At 63.9% G+C, this 19,101-nt stretch overlaps 1 protein-coding gene across 5 annotated transcripts; it reads right to left on the bottom strand.

Moving 5' to 3' along the window:
• Positions 1–6,264: 6,264 nt before the first annotated feature.
• SLC4A3 (solute carrier family 4 member 3) lies at positions 6,265–18,588 on the bottom strand. 5 transcript variants are annotated; one of them, XM_062192705.1, is made up of 23 exons: positions 18,519–18,588; positions 18,215–18,358; positions 17,774–17,939; positions 16,936–17,216; positions 16,675–16,790; positions 16,112–16,311; positions 14,524–14,672; positions 14,215–14,395; positions 13,614–13,749; positions 13,255–13,438; positions 12,850–12,949; positions 12,229–12,413; positions 11,544–11,769; positions 11,167–11,385; positions 10,695–10,843; positions 10,381–10,575; positions 9,398–9,628; positions 8,996–9,085; positions 8,442–8,608; positions 7,726–7,979; positions 7,331–7,500; positions 7,042–7,215; positions 6,265–6,579 (listed from the first exon to the last, which is right to left on the bottom strand). In XM_062192705.1, the coding sequence occupies exons 2-23, from the start codon at positions 18,263–18,265 to the stop codon at positions 6,502–6,504; spliced, it is 3,702 nt and encodes a 1,233-aa protein (XP_062048689.1). In that variant the 5' UTR covers positions 18,266–18,358; positions 18,519–18,588; the 3' UTR covers positions 6,265–6,501. The 5 variants fall into 5 exon arrangements, with proteins under 5 accessions (XP_062048689.1, XP_062048697.1, XP_062048707.1 ...); XM_062192713.1 differs by having other exon boundaries at positions 7,042–7,176; XM_062192723.1 differs by having other exon boundaries at positions 7,042–7,059.
• Between the last annotated feature and the right edge of the window lie 513 nt (positions 18,589–19,101).

Below are 19,101 nucleotides of genomic sequence, written 5' to 3'. Positions count from 1 at the left end.
ATAAAAAAATAACTTCCAGCTACAGTGGGAATAGCGTGGAAATCATCCATGAAAAAGAACATATTGGTTGGGACGGTGATGCTCAACTCCGACTTCTTATTCGAATGTCAGGCATTTGACGGGGGGGAGAGGACATTTTTTAAAATACCAGCCTGTGGGGCTGAGACCCAGACGTGATTGTTTTTCAAAACCCTCCAGGTGATTCCAGAATTAAGAAGCTCTGGCCGAGAACAGTGAGTTCTGAAACTTCACCCCTTTCCCGACCATTGTCAAAACTGTGCCTTCTACACCAGTTAACTGGACGGTTATAAATGTGGTCCTTTTTCTTGAAATCAACTTACTTATTTTTAATTGATTTATCTTATTTATTTGAAAGGCAGAGAGACTCAGAGAGAGAGAGAGAGAGAGGAGAGAGGAGAGAGAGGGAGGAATGGAGAGAGGGCTCCCATACACTGGTTCACCCCCCAAATGCCCACAACAGCTGGGGCTGGGCCAGAGCAAAGCCAGGAGCCTGGAGCTCAATGCAGGTCTCCCACCTCAAGGACTTGAGCCAGAACCTGCTGCTCCCCACGGTGCACACTGGCAGAAAGCTGGGATTGGCAGCAGCACTGGGACTCGAACCCAGGCCCTCCACCATGAGATGTGGTGTCTTAACCGCTAGGCCCGACACCCACCCCTCAGTTCCTTTCTCTTCAAGCTACAGATCTACCTTCGCCACATCCTACACAATGGTGAGCACAGAATCACAGGGCTAACACATTCTTCCCATTGTTCTCTAACGCGTGGGCGTGCCTAACCGTGGGCAGGTAAGCTTCCCCAACAACATCTAAAGTCATCTCCAGTCCCACCACTGCTGTCCTCTTCCACGTGGAGGAACAGTCTGGGGACTCCCTTACCTCAGAGACACAACCCCACCCCCACCCCATCCAGTTCTGGATTCCTCCCAGCCATCTGGGGGAGTTTCTTTGTAGTTATCGACACAACTTGGTTGTTAAAAAATATTTGCTGTTGGCCGGCGCCGTGGCTCACTAGGCTAATCCTCCACCTTGCGGCGCCGGCACATGGGGTTCTAGTCCCGGTCAGGGCACCGACCCTGTCCCGGTTGCCCCTCTTCCAGGCCAGCTCTCTGCTGTGTCCCAGGAGTGCAGTGGAGGATGGCCCAAGTGCTTGGGCCCTGCACCCACATGGGAGACCAGGAGAAGCACCTGGCTCCTGCCATCAGATGAGTGCGGTGCGCTGGCCACAGCGCGGCAGCCACAGTGGCCATTGGAGGGTGAACCAACGGCAAAGGAAGACCTTTCTCTCTGTCTCTCTCTCTCACTGTCCACTCTGCCTGTCAAAAAATTTAAAAAAAAAAATTTTTTTTGCTGCTTGAGCCACACTCACGGGACAATTCCTTCAAAAATCTGAAGCCCAGGGGCCAACACTGTGGGGCAGAAGGTTAAGTCTGCGGTGCCAGCAGCCCACATGGGCATAGATTCGTGTCCCTGCTGCTCCACTTCTGATCCAGCTCCCTGCTAATACACCTGGGAAAACAGCAGAAGATGGCCCAAGTATATGGGCTCCTGCACCTAATGTGGGAGACCTGATGAAGCTCCTAGCTCTTGGCTTCAGCCTGGCTCAGCCCTGGCCATTGTGGCCATTTGGGGAGTGAACCAGCAGCTGGAAGACCTCTCTCTCTCTCTCTCTCTCTCTCTCTAACTCTGCCTTTCAAATAAATAAAACTTTTTTTTTTTTTTGAGAGGCAGAGTGGATAGTGAGAGAGAGAGACAGAGAGAAAGGTCTTCCTTTTTGCCGTTGGTTCACCCTCCAATGGCTTCTCCTGGTCTCCCATGCGGGTGCAGAGCCCAAGCACTTGGATCCATCCTCCACTGCCTTCCCGGGCCACAGCAGAGAGCTGGCCTGGAAGAGGGGCAACCGGGATAGAATCCAGTGCCCCGACCGGGACTAGAACCCGGTGTGCTGGCACTGCAAGGTTGATTAGCCTGTTAAGCCACAGCGCCGGCCCAAATAAATAAAACTTTAAGAAGAAGAAAGTCTGACCAGCTGCTCCAGGCCTTACACTCCAAACTGGATGTCCCTGGGGGAGGAACCATTTCCCGAGGGGGTATCCTTGCCTACCTCCCACCACATCCTCTGCTCCCAGCCCTCGCAAAGCTACACAAGGGCTGCCGTGGGCCCTGCCATGAGCTGTTGAGCACCCTTGACAGCTCACCAATCCCAGGTCAGGAGAAAGACGCTCCACAACTGGCCCCTCTGCCCGTGCCACTGCAGACGGGGTGGGGCTTCTAATGAGGAAATAACATGAAAGGCTTCAGGAAAGCATGGTCCCAAAACTCCTACCAAATAACAAACTAAGAGCCATCGTGAGAGCTGCAAGCACAACGTTCCCAAGTGGCTCGTCAAGGGTGTTCCCAGGATGGCCAGTGTTCGGCTTATCAGGGGCTATATATGGTTTTAGAGCAGGTTGAAATGCAGATTCCTGGGCCCTGGCCCCCAATCTCAGGATGGAGTCCAGCGGCCAGCAATTTCATCAAGTTCCTCAGGTGGCTCCAAGGCAGACAGGCCCCAGGCCGAGCTCGGAAACTCTCACACAGACAGCGGCCGAGCCGGCCTCCTGCAGGCTGGAGGAGAGAAGGCAGGGCAGAGGGCAGCCTCCCAGACCCCTACCCCGGGGAGAGTGCCTGCAAGCGCCCTGCATGTGGTGGGCTCCCCAAAGGGCGGGAGGGAGGAGATGCACCGGTCCCTCCTCCCTTGTCGGCATTCTGGGGACCCGTGGGTGGAGAAGGAACCTACAGCTGAGATAGGACATGGGGCCTTCCTGTCGGGCTGGGCCAGCCTCCAGGCCTCCCCATCATAGTTCCCGCAGCTCCCGGGGCCCAGGGTGGCACTCGGCCTCCCCCCCACCGCCGCGCCCCTGTCCCCTACTTCATCAGCCTGGCACGCAGGACGTGGGATCAGCACCATGTCTGCCTCCAGCTGTCTCCAGTTTCGGAGGATATCATTACTAATAGGCACAGAGAAGATGACAGCTGGGATGGAAACGAACACATGAGAACCAAAACGTTCTCAGAATTCTCTCGCAGGTCTACAGTGTCGGCTGGCACTGGATCCCATGCAGGGGGGATCTGTGATCTCTCGGTCCTTCCTCCGCCTTCCTGCTCATGTTCATCCCCCGCCTTCCACACACCGTGACCAGGCACCATGCAAGGTGTTAGGGGCACCAAAAGGCTCCAACCAGGTCTCTTCCCATCTCACGTCCCAGCGGAGGGTGCGCTGTGGGAAGGGGGAGTGGCAGGGCTGGCTTTGCTTCCTCCTCAGCTCTCTCTGCCTCCATCCGTCTTTCCACCAGCTCTGCCCCGCCTCCTCTCTGTCCCTGATCCCCCCACGGTCCCCAGCCCTCTCCCAGAGACCGCTGGTATTAAGGAGCTCCCTGCAACGCCTCTCTGCAAACCCAAATCCAACCGTGACTCAGCCGCCACCCAGAGACCATCCCGTCATCTGTCTGCTTAGCCAGCACCCGATCAAGTGTTGTTCAATAAAAAGAAACAGTTCTAACGAAATTAGAAATAATCCCAGCAGCAGTCTCCAGTATTAGATCTTCCTCCCAGAACATAAATCCTGCAAATAGCAGTGCCTTCCCCGCGCACGGGCGGTGAGTCACGCAGCTGCCCGAATCCGCTCTCAGACAGTCGTTAGTCTACGTATCTGGAACCGAAATTCCTCACTTAGCAGTTCCCAATCTGCCTCATTGGATCCAATCCACCGCTCGGGGCTGGCCAGCACCTGTTTTATTGCTGCTTTCCTCAGTGGCTTCATCCTGGCAAATGCCCTTGAGTTCTCTCTCCCCGTCCTGCCTCGGCCGCTCCCTGCTCCCTCTGAGAGCGCCAAGTGTCAACAGGCATGATCATTATTGGAGTCACCTGATGCGATACAAGAAGCGATGTCACAGCAGCTGCCAAAGGGGACACATTACTGCCAGCGTCTGTGCCCTGAGGGAGGGGCCCCGGGCAATCCGGGCAGATGGTCTGGGAGCTCTGACGGCCACCAGCTGTCACGAGGGCCTCAGATGTCTTGAGTGAGCAGGGGCCTCCGGAGGGAGCAGGAAAATGACAGGTGCCCTTTGTGCTCAGAGTAGAAGAGGCAGCCAGCCCTCCCTCCTCTGGGCCTCGAACGGATCAGGAGAGCTTGGCGCAGCTGCCCAGGTGGTGGCCATAGCCCTCTGCACAGGCTGCTACTGGGAAGAATAAAATGGCAGTGGGCCCCAAGTCCTTATTGGGAGGGTCCCCTGCCACCTGCCCAGTCCCCCACCACCACCCAAGCCACTTCCAGTGTAAAGCAGTTGGTGCAAAAACATCATGGCATCTATGCCCTTTTTGGCACCCATCCTGGTGTATCCCCCCAAGCTGTGCTCTCCGGGCCAGCTGGGGCTCTGCTCTCCTGACTGCCCCCTTGAACTAGGCCCAGATCCAAGGACACCCACAGCCCAGAGAAGGGAAGGTCAGCGGCCCAGGGAAGTGAAAGTCGCAGGGGCTGCTTGTATGCCTGTGTCCCCTGTGGGCACCAGTTCGAGTCCCGGCTGCTCCACTTCCCATCCAGCTCCCTGCCAGTGCCCCTGGGAAGGCAACAGGAGATAGCTCAAGTGCTTGGGGCCCTGCCACCCACGTGAGAGACCCAGATGGAGTTCCAGGCTCCTGGCTTCAGCCTGGCCCAGCCCCCACTGTGGGGGTGTTTTGGAGACTCAATCAGCAGATGAAAGATCTGCGTCTCTCTCTCTCTCTGTGTTACTCTGCCTTTTACACAAATAAAGGCTCAGGACAAAGTCTGGATCTCCCCAAAGACAGGCTCTCTTGCCGCCTGCACCCATCAGCTTTCTCTGGGTGCGCACATGTCTTGTCATCCCTCGTGGCTTTCATGGCCACCCTGTTCCCATGTCACTCCTACCCATCAGGCCACCCAACCCTTGCCTCCCCAGGCCAGCACAGAGGGCATGCGTGGGAATGAGGGCGGCGGCTCACACTCGCCCCTCTGATGGACGCGCTCGCTCTGGCTCTGTCCTTCCCGGGAGGTTTTTCACCTTTTGCTCTAACTTGTCTTGGGGTCTGGCTCTTCCGTGGCCCACCCTGACCCACACCCGGCCTAGCACCCCTCTCCGGCTCGCTTGAGTTCTCAGCTGTTGGCCGAGCACAGGTGATGATTGACATGACCTGTATCCGATGAAGAGTCGAGGCTTCCTGGCTCAGGTGGGAGAGAGCAGGTGCCGTCCTCACAGGAGACCCTGCCCGGCCGCCTATGAGGGGCCTCGCTCCCTCCGAGCCTGCAATCCGCCCTCGCTGGGCGAGTGTGACCTTCACTTCGCTCCCTGGCAGAGTTGTTTTGAAATTCCACCTAGCCCTGGCCAAGCTAAGGGAAAGGGCTCTTGTGGGAGCGGGTCGGAGGCCAAATGCGGCGAGAGGCCGCCGGCGCTGGCGGCTCATCGCCTTAGGGACATGGCAAACAGCCCCGCGTGTTGGCCTGAACACTTGGAGGGGAAAATGTGCCCGCTCCGAAGGGACTAAGAGATCCCGGATCCGAGTTGCCCGACCCTGAGCGTCTCTGGGGCAGAGGAACCGAGCGCGCGTGCCCGGGACCCCTGACCGCAGCGGATCCAGCAGGTGGCAGTGCGGCCCCTGCTCAAGGAGAACGGGGCCTGCCGTACGCGGCAGCAGCCACCAGAGGGCAGCACGGCGACGGCTCACGCAGCTGGTTGCCCGGCAACTGTGACGCAACGGGCTCCCGTTTCCACCCCGGCGAGGCCTCCCAGGTTATTTCTGGCAGAGCAAGGGAGCGTTGCACAAGGAGCGGCCTCAGGAATCCCAGAACCGCCGCTTCTAAGCCAAGAGGCTCTAAAACGGTCGCGGGGACCCCAAATCTGGCGCCACCTCGGCGTCGGAGGGATTGGGCCGCGGTTCCTTGCTCGGGTGCAGAAGACGCCGCACGTAGTCCGTTGGCCTCGGCGGCCCCACGAGCCCCGCAGCCTCTCTGCTGTCCCTCGTGGCTGCAGCGCAGCGGCCTCCTGCCCCACCCCCACCCTCCGGTGACCTCGGCCGCTCTGACCTTCTGTGCGCCTGCCCGCCCCTCCCCCCAAGGCCTCTGTCCCCCGCCTGGAGCCTCCCTCCGGGCGAGATGGCCTTGACCACAGAATTCCTCCCCCAGCTCCCGTTCCCAGTGGATGAGCGAGGCCGGAGAGGCCCGAGGCGGCGAAGAACGCGAGGCGGACACGAGACAAGGAGTGGAGTTATAATGAGCGCGAAGCCGTGTGCCGGTCTGGTCTGTGAGGGGCTGGCCGGGGTCGCCCCGGGGAGGAGTCAGGAAGGCCACTCGGGCCTGGCGTGTGCAGGGCTCCAGGTCCCTCCGTGGGCGCCGAGGAGCACCCCTCCCCAGGCCCTGCGGCTGGGCTCTGCCCGGGGTGCCAGCGTCCATCACGACGGGGCTGGGGTCTCCAGGGCCCCTCTGCGTGGCTCACACGGGCATGTGCAGCTCGTTGTACTCATCCTGGCCGTCCTCGTCGAAGTTGGGCTCGGCGTCTTCGGAGTCCAGCTGCGGAGGCGGGCGGGGGAGCGGTTAGGAGAGGCTCGGAGGCAGGCCGCTCCCAGGACCAAAGCTGACCAAAATCATCGCCCCACCCCCACCCGACACTTGGCTCCTCCTCCTCCTAACATGAACCACAGCCCACTTTCGTTCCCGAGATCCCCTTGCGCACCAGGTGTGAACACGGGCAAACTGCACGGACCTCAGCGCCACACCACCCCCCCCCACCATCCCCAGGTCCAGGGCTGTGCCTTCTCTTGAACCAAACCATCCTGCTAAGTACTTCACCTGGATGAGTACTTAACCCTCCCAACAGCCCTACGAGATGGACACCACTATTCGCCCCACAGACGTGAAAAGAACATTCCGGGAGGCTAGATAGCTTGCCTAAGGGCACACGGCCAGCAGGGGGCCCAGCAGAGCCCAGCAGGGGGTGTCTGGGTCCAGGGCCTCCCAGCCCCCACCCCTTACCGCCTGCAGTTCCCGGTCCTGGAAGAGCCGGGGCAGAAGGCAGCGCCTCAGAGGCACGGTGAGCAGCAGCAGGAAGGGGAAGGCGAGTGAGGCCGCCGTGGACTTGACCACCCAGAGCAGCGCGATGCAGGCCAGCTGGATGCAGGTGAACAGGTGCATCCGCCACGTCTTCACCTGCAGAGCAGGCACCGGGCCTCACCACGCGGAAGCCCGGCCTGGCCTTCGTGTGCATCACGTCCAGCTCCGGCCCAGCCCCCCCCCCCCCCACAGACTGCCCTCCGGGCCCGACCTTGGTCACGTAGGGCTGTTCGGGGTGGTGTTTGGCTGGCATGAGGATGAGCAACAGGCGCTGGGAGAGCTGGATGCCAGACAGCGAGGTGACGCCCATGTACAGGAAAATCCCAAAGAGCACGGCCAGCGGGATCCGGCGCAGCACAGCCCCCATGACGATGGACAGGCCTGCAGGAGTGACGCACGCGCCGCTGACCGCACGCGCAGCCCGAGATGGCGGCCGGGCCTCGTGTGCGGGCCCTGCGAAGACAGGGCCTCAGCCCGCGCCCAGGACGAAGAGAGGCGGGAAGCAGGCCCAGGGTGGAGGGAGCGCCTGTCCTGACCGTAAGCGCAGGGAGGCCCGGACAGCGCAGGCGTGGTCACGGGCTCCGCTGGGGGCGGCCGGGCTCTCACCCACGAGGCTGGCGATGAGCACCCCGGTGACCCGCTGCTCCCGCACTTCCTGGATCTGGGGCTTGTCGCCGGGCGCGATGGCAGTGCGCATGACCGTCAGTGCGTTGACATGGGTGACGGAGCGGACAGTGGCAGCTGTGAGCCAGGGCAACCCGAAGAGCCCGCAGAGCCCGCCGAGGGAGCCTATCAGCAGCAGGTCGAGGTGGAAGCCGGAGCCCTTGAGCAGCCTCCGTGCCTTCTGGCTGACGATGAGCCTGCAGGGAGGGCCAGGAGGGCGCGGAGGGGCAGCGATGGGCGGGCGGCCACTCTTCCCCAGGGCTCGGTCCCCCAACGGGAGTTCGCACGGGGGAGCAAAGCGGCGCCCAATCCTCACACTGCGAACATGGGAAGTGGCACGAAAGCCAGGTGCCGGATCCCACCCTGTCGCCGTGGCCGAACCACGGGGAGGCACGTGCGAGCGCGCCCGGGTGACAGAACACACGGCAGCCTTCCGAGGGCTGGCAAGTGGCACCCTGCAGGCAGTGACGGCAGCAGACACCAGGAGCCATCAGCAGAAAGCAAGCCAGGGCCCAGGCACACACACACACACAAACACACACACGGGCCTCTGCTCCAGCTCCACTGCTCCCCACGGCGTCTCCACGTCTCCACGACGGAGCGCTCTGCACTCCCGCCCTGCCCCCACCCCGCCCAGCAGGCCCCCAGCCCGAGCTCACGCTGTGATCTGCGTCTCCATGAATATGAGGATGAGGACCAGGAGGGCGGGAACCGCAGCGGCCACCATCATCCAGGGCGGAAAGGGACGGGCACTGCCCAGGGGCGGGATGAACCAGGTGCGCTTGTGAGGGGAGGTCACTGACAGCCCTGTGGGCACCGTCAACTTCTGCGTGGCAGGAAGAAGAGAGGGCTCAGGGCCACGGCGTCCCAGCGCCGGGAAGCCTCCCCCAGGCTCTCGGCCCCCAGCACGGGAACGTGAGGGAGCTGAGGCGTGGCCAGGCCTGGGGGAAATTAGTGTTGCAGCCCCCAGACTCGCCGGTCCCAGGTGTGGTGGGAATGGAATACCCTCTCGCTGAGCTGTGATCCAGCCCCCAGCCTGATGCCTCCCTCAGGACTCAGGGCAGCCAACACAGCTGCTTTGTGCGAACCCCAGCCTCCCCTGCTCCCCCCAGCTCGGCCCCTCCGCCAGGGGAGCTGGCTTCTGGCCCTGCTCGGGTTCCCTGCACACTGCTGAGGAGCCGCGAGCGCCCCACCCTGGCCGCGGCAGACGCACCTGAGTGTAGGTGTCTGTGATGGAGTAATCCACCAAGACCATCAGCAGAATGGAGATGGGGATGCCGAAATCCCCGATGATGCGGCGCGCCTGGGAAGGGGCAGGAAGCAGAGGAGGGGAGAGTCGAAAACTCTCTACCCCCACCCTCCCCGGGGTCCCTCGGTCTGGTCTCTGACCCCTGCCATGGGTGCCAGCCCCACCCAGGAGAGCGTTTCTGCCCGGATTAAACTTTCCCTTAGGGACAAGCAAGATGCAGGAGGAGGCAGGGGCAGAATTCTGAGGAGGTGGGGCGTGGCCCGTGGGGAGGGGTGGGGCCCTGCGGAGGGGCGTGTCTGTGGGGGCGGGGCCTGGCCTGGCAGCCGCAGCAGGGACTGTGGGGGCCCATGGCCAGCAGCCACGCACCTTGCCACCCAGGAAGCGGCTGTTCCTGAACTTGCGCAGGAAGAAGGCGATGAGGAAGGTCCCAAGCATGAGGATGAGGGACAGCAGGGCCGTGTTGGGCTGGTTCCGGGGGCCCGGGGGACCCTCGGTGGGGGGCGGGGCACTCCCGTTCAGCTCCAGGCCAGCCTCCGGGGCTCCTTCCAGCGCCCCCTCCGGGGGGTAGAACGGAAGCAGGGGGTGCTCTGTGAATACCTGTGCGTGGGCAGCAAGGACATCTTACCACCCACCGGGCAGGTGACCCTGGTTTCATCACCAGCAGTACCCACTCCCGGACCTCAAGACGACAGTCACAGACATCTGGCTACATCGCACACACCCACACACACCCTCCTCTAAAAGGTGACCCAAGGGGCTGGTGCTGTGGTGTAGCCAGTAAAGCTGCCACCTGTGACACCAGCATCCCATGTGGGTGCCACTTCAAGTCCTGGCTGCTCCACTTCCAATCCAGCTCCCTGCTAATACACCTAGGAAAGCAGAGGAAGATGGCCCAGTCCAGGCCCCTCTGGAAGAAGCTCCTGGCTCCTGGCTTTAGATTGGCCCAGCTCTGGCTGTTGCAGCCATTTGGGGAGTGAACCACAGACCTCTCTCTCTCTCTCCATCTCTCCCTCTCTCTGTAAACTCTGCCTTTCAAATAAATAAATCTTAAAAGAGAGAGAGAGAGAGAGACCCAAGAGCCCCAGCCCCTTGGCACAGAGGCAGCATCTTCAGCCATTCACACACCTGCGCAGGTGAATCCCCACTGCTCCGCCTCCTACCAGTGACCTGGAGCCTTCGACTGACACCCACTGGGTCTCGCTCCTTCCCCTTCAGCTCTGACCTGGCCTGGGTGTCTCCAGGCCTGCCACGCCCAACAAGCCCTCCCCCTTGTCCCGTCTCCTGCTCTCCCACCCAAAGCACTGCCCAGCCACCACCTGTGCCCACCCCAAAGCCTCTCCGCCGGCCACCTTGTAGAGCTTGTGGAAGGTCTCATAGATGAAGATGAGTGAGATGAGGAAGGCAAAGATCTCCTGGGTGAAGGGCGAGATATAGCGGACCAGGAAGCTGCCCTCCGCGGCCACCAGGGCGAGCACGAAGACCACCAGCCAGAGGCCGACCCACACCCGGCCAGTGAGGTACTCCAGGTCCTGGGCTTGGCAGAACTAGAGGGGGATGGTGGGAGGTCACGTGAAGGCGGTCTGCCCCGCTGGCCAGTGCCCCCGCGGGGTGGGCAGCGGGGAAGCTGCGAGAGCGGGCGCTGGGCAGGCCAGGCCCTCCTCACCTTGAAAAAGGCCTCTTCAAAGACGAGCAGCGGTCCCGAGAAGCCCACCACGAGCAGCGGCTGGGCCCCCAGCAGAGAGAAGAGGACGCCCAGCACAGCCGTGGACACAATCAGCTCGGACACGCCCATCAGCCCCTCCGTCTTCTCCCCTGGGGTGGGCACGGTCAGCGGGGGCCGCAGCCTGGCTCCCTCTGCTGCTCCTCTTCCTCCCCCAGCTCACCCTAACTCCAGGGCCCCAACAAGGGCAGAGCAGCCACCAGCGTGGCAGACGGGGCCCCCTCGGCGCAGCCCCCCACCCCACAGCCATCACAGGACTCCTCCCAGCGCCTCTCCCATCCCTCGCTCTATATAGAGCCCACTGCAAAAGTGGTCACTGAGACACACCCTCCCCCACCAACCCTAAAGCCCTGCAGGTGACAGGGACCCCTGAAGGGCCCAGAGGAGCCCCTGGCCTGCCGCTCCCACCCCTCACCTAGCAGCCCCCCGAAGGTGATGGCAGGGCTGAGGGCCGCAAAGTAGATGAACAGCACAGCGGCCACGCACTGGGAGTGCAGGGCGTCCCGCAGGTCGCTGGGGTAGTGCGGGTAGCGCCGTTTCACGTCCCGAATAAGCCCCCCGAACACCGAGCCCGTCCGCAGCAGGGGGTCATCTTCAGGGGCCGCCTCGGAGCCCCCCAACTCCAAAGCCAGCTCTGGGGGAACAAGGGAGCTACTGGCACACAGACCACGCCATTCTGCCTGGAGGAGGCTTCACCCTGCCCCACCCCCAACCAAGCTCAGCCCTGGACAGCACAGGCAGGAACAGAGGATGGGGGAACCTGGGACAGGGCTGGGCCCCACGCGCTCTGACCTTTCCCAGGGGCCAGGTAGCCGCCCCGGGTGGTCATCTCCACTTTGGTCTGTTCCCGCTCCCGCCGCTTCCGCAGCAGCTCGCGCTGGAAGGCAGCCACGGAGCGCAGCAGGTCGCGGCCCTCCACCTCGGACGGGGGGATCACGATGCTCCCGTCCAGGAACTCACTGATGGCACTCAGGAGGTCCTGCCGGTCGTCCGCCTGGTAGGCAGCCTCGTGAAACAGCTGCAGAGGGGGCAGGAGGTGTCAGGCCTCTGAGCTAAGGCACGGGGGCAGGGGGGCACGGCCACCTACGCCAGTCCAGTCTACTGATGCATGTCCCTGCAGGCCCCCAAGGAGGCCTGGCTCCCCCAGGACCTCCAGACGTGCCCACCTGGAGCCATCTGGCCTACCAGGGGTCCAGAGAGCCATTCTGATTGGATGAGGATGCAGAGCCTGGCCCACCCAGCACAGGACCCTGAGAGCATCCCTCCCGTACAGGGCTCCAAGCTCTGGGGCCCGGGCTGTTTGCCCTCTTACGTCACCACCCCAGCCACGGTTCCTTTTTCTCCTCTGGGCCAACAGTCCCCCCTAAGAGTCTCCAGAGCAGGGCCTCCACCCAGGAGGGGCCCCCAACACCCTTTCCTCCGTGAAGAACACAGACAAGCAGGGTGCAGGGGGCGAGGCTCGGGGTACAGTGCCCACCTTGTCAGACATGAGGGTGGCAATGGAGCGCCCGAGCTCATGGTAGTCGGTGCTGATGTGGCTGGGCCCCAGCATCACGAACAGGAAGCGGACCGGCACAGGGACCTCCAGCACCGACTCCAGGAGCACAGCCTCACTCAGTCGCACAAAGGCTGCCGCTGGCTGCTCCAAGAAAGGCACACAGCCTGGGGGGACAACAAGGCACAGGGCACTAGGCAAAGGGGAATGCTCACGGCAGGCTTTAGCGGGGACATCGGGGGTCATCATTAACAGTGGAGCAGGTTGTACACTGCGCAAAGAAACCCCTCTCTAAAGGCCCCCTAATTTGTTTCTGTGTTTACTACCATTCACAGGTGCAAATTAGGGGTACAAAAGAAGGGTTGCTTCTCTCCATTGCTCACAATGGTGCCATACAGGCTAGCGGGCATCCAGGACACTGGGCAGGGAACACAGGATTGGGGCGAAAAGGCTGATGGGAAGAGTGAGGAAGAGCAGGAGCCCGGGGCAGGGAAGAGGGGGCCTGGCTGCAGATGGGAGAGGCAGTTTCCAGGCCAGAGCTCAGGGCAAGCAGGCCACGGCCACTAGAGGCAGACCCCCGCCCCGGTGCCCGGCCCTCCTCACCCACGAGCACCACGGTGGCCTCGGCGTCTTCCGGGATCTTCTCAAGCAGTTTCAGGCTTTTCCCCCGGTGGCCATCTCCCCCGGGCATGTGCAGGGGCCTCTGAGGACGCAGAACTGGAATAGGGCTGGGACCCAGACCGGAGGCCGTGGCAGGCCCTCCCAGCCCTCGCTCCAGCCCTGCGCCCTCCCTCCCAGCCTGGGGTCTCCACTCTCTCTCTCCTGGAGGCCCACAGCACCTGCACCCCCTCAGCCGCATGCTGGCACTTAGAAGGCCCCCACAGCTCAGCCACATCCTCAGAGCTACACCTCCCGGGTCCCCAGCACAGGCATCCAGCCAATCAAACCCTCGCATGAAACTGAACATCCTCCCAGGCCCCCAGCCCAGGTCAGAGCAAGGCCACTGACCTCCTTGGCATCCGGATCATGGGGCCAGAGCGGGGCTGGCTCCCCCAGATCATCCGCCATGGTGGGCACCGCACCATCGGGGCCGTGGCTGGGGGTCGCATGATGATTGCCCAGGACTGAGTTCACGCTGGAGCTCGACGGGTTTCGGGGAAAAAAGCCACTGTCCTTGTCATCGTTGGGATGGCTGGGGCGGCAGCGGGGGGCACGGGGTGGGAGAGAGTCACGTTAGACGAGAAGTGGAGGGTCGGGGCTTCCCTTCTCTTCTGCCTCTGAGAGCTTCCGACAGCCGCAAGAGGAACGGGTGGCGCTGGCTCGCGGCCGTCAGGCAGAGGCTGGGGCCGCCCGAAAAGGCACCGAACCTGTGTTTTAGCAGCAGGGTGCGCAGCACGCTGGCCCTGTCCTCCGGCCGGATCTGGTCGGACACAATCATGGTCTCCACCACGAGGTGCGCGATGCCCGGCAGCGTGGTCTGCTCCAGGTCCAGCAGGGCAGCTCCTGGCAGCGCGGGCAGCGGAGAGGCACCGCCCATCAGCCGGGAGCCGCCGCCACCCCCACCACGCCACCTCGCCCGAGGGCAGGCTGGGTGAGCCAAGCACCCGGGCATCCAGGCACCCAGGGAGAGGGTGTGAAAGCCGCCCAAGGGCGAGCCACGGCCCCTCCTCGCCAAGCAAGGGGAAGCCATTTGTTCATTTACTGTGCAGGTACTGAACACCGACTGTATACAGAGCACAGGTACTGAACACCGACTGTATACAGAGCACAGGTACTGAACACCTACTGTGTGCCGAGTAGGGTACAGGCACCACAGAGCTTACAGGCAGCTCAGGCACAAGGACTCCCTGGCCCCAATGGGGCAGCCAAATCTCGCCTGGGCGCAGGACCCCGGCGGAGTACACAGCAGCAGGTGAGCAGCCCACGCTGAGTCCCCTGGTGAGGAAGGGGCTCGCCCGAGGCCCCTACCATGGGCGATGGTCCTCCGGAGCTCCAGCAGGCTGCGGAACGACAGCGAGGCCACGTGGGGCTTCCCCCAGCGCTCCGTCTCCTCCTCCACGTCCTCCTCAAACTTGATCCAGCGCGCCGTCTCCCGCCAGTGCGGCTCCTGGCTGCGGTCCAGCATCAGCTCGTTCAGCTCCACGAACACCTGCGAGGAGGGGTCAAGGACGGGGGCAGCTGGCACAGGCAGGTCAGGGCACAGAGACGGGGCAAGGCAGCGAACGGTCCAGGCAGCGGGCGTGATGGGGCCGCAGCCCCACGCCTCGGGTGTCCTACCTCGTGAGGCCTCCGGTCCGGCTGCTGCTTCTTCTTCTTCCTGCGCAGGGTGGGGGCCAGGCCACCGCGGCTGCCCCTCCCGCCCTGCACCCGGGATGGCTTCTTCACCAAGTGCCGCCGCACGCCGGGGTTGTCCTCCAGCCGGTGGCCTGCAGGGAAGTAGGCTTGGTGGGCGCAGAGGCTGGGCTCTGAGCCCCCAGGCTACTGGGTGGGTACACAGCCATGAGGGACCACAGTACCGGAACCACACCCTCCAAGGCCAAGGGCATTGCACGCATCAGGTGCGACTCAGGAAGGGAGAAGGACCAGCCAAGTGGCAATACAGGGCAGATCCTAACTCTACCCCAGCTGGTCCACAGCCCTGGGTAGACCCTGAGCCTCTGCCACAGTCAACACCCCTCCCCTTGGTCCCCCAGGAACCAAGCCCCCAGCACTTCCCATGTGCCCTCCTCGGCACCTGTTCCCCCCTCGGAACCTGTGCCCTGCCCAGTTACTCACAAGCGGGGTCCCCTGCTGTGGGGCTAGGCTGGGCCCCAGGCTCCCACAGGCCATAGTCCTCAAAGTCCAGTACAAACATCTCTAGGTCCTCCGAGGCCAGCGAGTCGCCAGGGCTGGGGGTGGGATCCCTGCCGGGGCTCTGGGCCTCGGCATCTCCAGCCCCAGGACTCAGCGCCCCATTGGGCTCTGTGATCTCCTCCAGCAGACTCGTCATTGCCCCCGCAGCGGCCAAGGTCTCAGCCCCTGCTTCTCCCCAGAGCCCTGGCTGTCCTCAGGTGGCAGCCGAGGCCAACCACAGTGGCAGGTGCCGAGCCCTCCCAACCCGGACTGACACCCTGTGTCCCCAAGCCTGCTCTCTGCCACTGCCAGCTCCCCCTGGATCTGTAAACAGGCCCTCCCCCTGACCCCCCCCATCCTGCTGCCACCGCCACTACTGCCACTGCTGCCATCGGATTGTCCCTGTCCCTGTCCCCAGGCCCTGGCAACTTTCCATGACGTATGAGCTCAGAGCCCTACCCTCCCCCCCCCACCCCACCCCCCACAGCTTGAGGAGGAGGAGGGCGGGAGGGCGGGATCAGTGATGCCCCGAGCCTGGGCACCGAGCCCCATGCGTGATGACAGGTGGCACAGAGGCCCGGGCACTGATAAGATGGAAGGAATGTGCCTAGATCACAGCCAGGCCTGGCCTGGGGCGGGGGGGGGGGGGGGGGGGCGGAGTGAGGGGTCCTACCACAGAGAGGAGCAGGGGCCTGGCTGAGTGGCTCGGCCTCAGCAGCTGCCTCCAAGGGGAGTGAGAGCCAGGGGATGTAGGCGGTTTGCCCTCAGAGAGAGTAGAGGTGACAGGGAAAGGGGCTGCCTTATTCCAGGGGTGACTCAGAGGACAGAACCAGGGCTGCAGGGTGGAGGTGTCACCCAAGCAAACCTCAGCTCTGGCAACCAGAGATGTGGCTGGGGGAGGCAGTGAGCTCCCCGTCACCGACTGCATTCCAGCAGACAGGGACGCTCGGGGGGAGAGCAGAGACTCCTGGAGGTCCCTGGCAGGCCGGGAGCCCAGAGGAGTGGGCCAGGGAGGCGCCACGGGGCCACTCACTCTTCATGTCATCCAGGTCCGCAGAACCTAGCATCTGGGCCTCCGCCTCGTCCGTGGGCACCTGCTGCTCCGGGCCCCCTGGGTTGCCCAGGGCACTACCTGGGCACAGCCGCTCCCGCAGGTCATAACTAGCCGAGGGGCTCCAGGGCCGGCTCCTCTCCCCGGCCACTCGGGGCGCCCGGGCTCGTGGGCTGGAGGAGCTGCAGGGGCAACACGGCAACCTTGGACTTGACTGCCACTGGGTTCCTTTGCCTTCCCCCAGTGTGGGAGGCCCACAGTGGACCCCTGGGCGCTAGACAAGGCCCTCCAGCCCCCGCCCCCACCCCTCCGGCCCTTCCTTCCTGTTACCCTCCTCTGCCTCCATCCCCATCTTCCTCCTCACTCCCACAGCCCCGCGTCTCCTGGAGACTTCTGGACCTCATGGCTCTGCTCTTTGCCCTTTCGCTCCCCTCTCGTCCTCTCCTCTTCGGAAGCCCAGTGGACAGAAACAATGCCCCTCTCCTCTCCTGCTCTGGCCTCAGGTAGCAGGTGACCTAGGGCTCTGCCCAGTGCGGGGCAGGTACCTGACAGAGCGCTGGGGGCTCTTGTCGGAGCGTGGGCCCACCGAGGGCAGGGGCTTGGTGAAGGCAGCCCTCCCGGGGAGGCCGGGGCTATCATCCTCATCACTGCCGATGGAGAACTGTGGACAAACAGGTGTGCCGGGGCCCTGCCTCAACTTACCACGCAGCCCCCAGCCCCACACGGCCCCCCAACCACGGTCCTCGCCCTGCTCCTCCACACTTGTCTCTGACAGCCACCTCCCCCCTTCAAGGGGCAGACCCTACCTTTGCTTTCTGGGGGGACCCTGAGGGTGGGGGCTCCACAGCTTCCGTCTCAGACTCCCCTTCCTCTTCTTCCTCCTCCTCCTCTTCCCCTTCGTCGGCTCCAGCTCCCCCCTCCTCCTGGATGGGAGGGGTACCCTCCGAGGGGGGGGCAGAGGTTTTTTCCTTCTTCCTCTTCCTCTTGGTGTGCCGGGCAGAGGTGGGGGGCAGCCGCCGCAGCTTGTGAGGTGGAGGCAGGCGCGCCGAGAGCGGGTGGTGGGTGTGGTGGGATGTGTGCCGGTGAACTGGGGGTGCAGGAGACCCGGTTGAGCCCCCTGACACAGAAGGGGGCCCCTCCCCACCCAGGGGGCACAGACCTTATCCTAGCTCAAGGCTCAAACAAGGACACCCAGTGCTTCCCCCAGCTGCAGGTCCCCCTCCCCCCAACAGAGGTGCCCAGGGTCCTGTCACTGAGGAGGCCTGGTTAGCATCGGGGAGAAGAGCGATGGAAAGAGACGGTCGAGAAATGGGGGTGGGGGGAAGAGCATGAGACAGCAGGAAGGGGAGGAGGAACTGGGGGAGGGGAGGGCCAAAGGGGGGGGATGAAGGTCAACGAGGGAGGCCCAGGCCCATCTCCCTACATCCGCCCTGCTCTGGGGCCCTGGCTCCCCGGGCAGGTGGTCAGCCGATGGGTGAGGGAGGCGGGATGACTTAACATGGCATGGTGGCCCAGCACAGTCCAGCACAGTGTCCGGCCCAGGACGGCCCTGGGTGGCCAAGCCAGTGGTGAGCACGGTGATGGTGGCGCGATGAAGGTGATGGTGGTGAGGGCAGCCGCACCAGGGGACCCCAGGCTACCCACACGCAAAGTCCCGCTCGCTGAAGCTGCGGCTGGGCTTCTCGGGGTCCCAGGCTGGGGGCTTGCTGATGAGGTCCCCAAACCTGCTCACAGCCAAGGTCTTGCCCAAGTCATCGTCCTCCTCCTCCGTGTCGGGACTCAGAGGGGGCTCCTCCAAGGGCACCCGGACCTGCGGGCCCAGACGGCCTCACCTGAGGACCCCCTAACTCCAAACCCGAGCTGGGGGTGGGGAGGCCAGCAGGCTCCGTCTTCCACAGCCCCCTTCCCCTGAGCCCCAGGCCTGGGTCAACACCCCAGCAACCACCCTCTCCGTGCCTGGAAAATACCAAGCTCCTGCACCATGCCTGGATCTGGGCTGCCAGGGTCGGCCAGAGGACGCCCCGTCCCTCCTAAGATTCCCTCCCTCTCCTTGGACCCCCCACCCCACCCCGGAGCATCAGTCACCTGGGGTAGCGGGGAGGCGCCCCCGGGCGGCGGGATCAGTCCGTTGGCCATGGTCGGGGATGCGGCTCGGGAAGCTCTCGCTCACGAAGGCACCCGAAACCCAGGTGAGAAGAAGGGGGCGCTGCGAGGGCCTAGTGGGGAGCCCTGGGGAATCGGGCGGGGTTAGGATCTTTGCGCTGGTGCTCCCCCACCCCCGATCCCAGAGCCGGATCCCCGCACCCGGCCCGAGCGCGCACCCGCGGCTCAGCCCCTCTTGGGGCAGCCCGGAGGCCCCCGCCCCGCGCCGCGCCCCGCCCCGCGGTACCTCGGGGCTCCGCAGCCTGCAGGGCCCCGGCGGGTCACCGCGCGCCATGTCCCTCCCCGCTCGCTCCGGGGCGCGGCCGCCGGGCTCCCGTCTGGCCTCTCGCCGCGCACAGCCGGGCGGGCCTGGCGGACGCAGGCGCCGGAGCCCGCAGCCCGGGGCTCCACCTCCTCGCGCTCGGCCCCGCAGCTCCGCCGCCGCCGCCGCCGGGCCGCACAATAGGAGCGAGCGAGCCGTGACTCACCCCGCCCGGGCCGGCGCAGGACCCCAAATGCCCACACGCCCCTGCTCCAGGCACCCCAACGCGTTGCTGGGGGCGGGGGCACGGCCCGACGTTCCCACAATCCCCCAAGTTCGCCCTGCTTCCCGCGCAGCGTGCTTGGAGAGCCCCCTCCCCTAAAGAGCTCTGGAGGCGACCCCCTCTGGAGCCACAAGCCCCTGGACCTGAGGTCACCTGGAAGTACCCACCGCTCCCCCTTAGCCCCAACACCTCCAGCTGTCCTGAAGGCCTGGTACCCAGCATTTGACCTTGGCCCGTACCTCCTGTCCCTGGGCCTCAGCTTCCCCAGTCTATAGCCAGACGGGC

This window comes from Lepus europaeus, chromosome 1 (genome assembly GCF_033115175.1).
Source record: "Lepus europaeus isolate LE1 chromosome 1, mLepTim1.pri, whole genome shotgun sequence".
NCBI lineage: Eukaryota > Metazoa > Chordata > Mammalia > Lagomorpha > Leporidae > Lepus > Lepus europaeus.
Note: the sequence above shows the minus strand (reverse complement) of the source record. Positions and strands in the feature narration are given on the sequence as shown.

Coding starts and splice junctions, on each gene's coding strand:
- SLC4A3 (XM_062192705.1), bottom strand. CDS start 18,265: ATGGCCAACGGACTGATCCCGCCGCCCGGGGGCGCCTCCCCGCTACCC. Junction 9,086..9,397: donor GCCGCTTCCTGGGTGGCAAG/GTGCGTGGCTGC, acceptor GCCCCTTCCCAG/GCGCGCCGCATCATCGGGGA. Junction 8,609..8,995: donor TCACAGACACCTACACTCAG/GTGCGTCTGCCG, acceptor CCTGCCACGCAG/AAGTTGACGGTGCCCACAGG.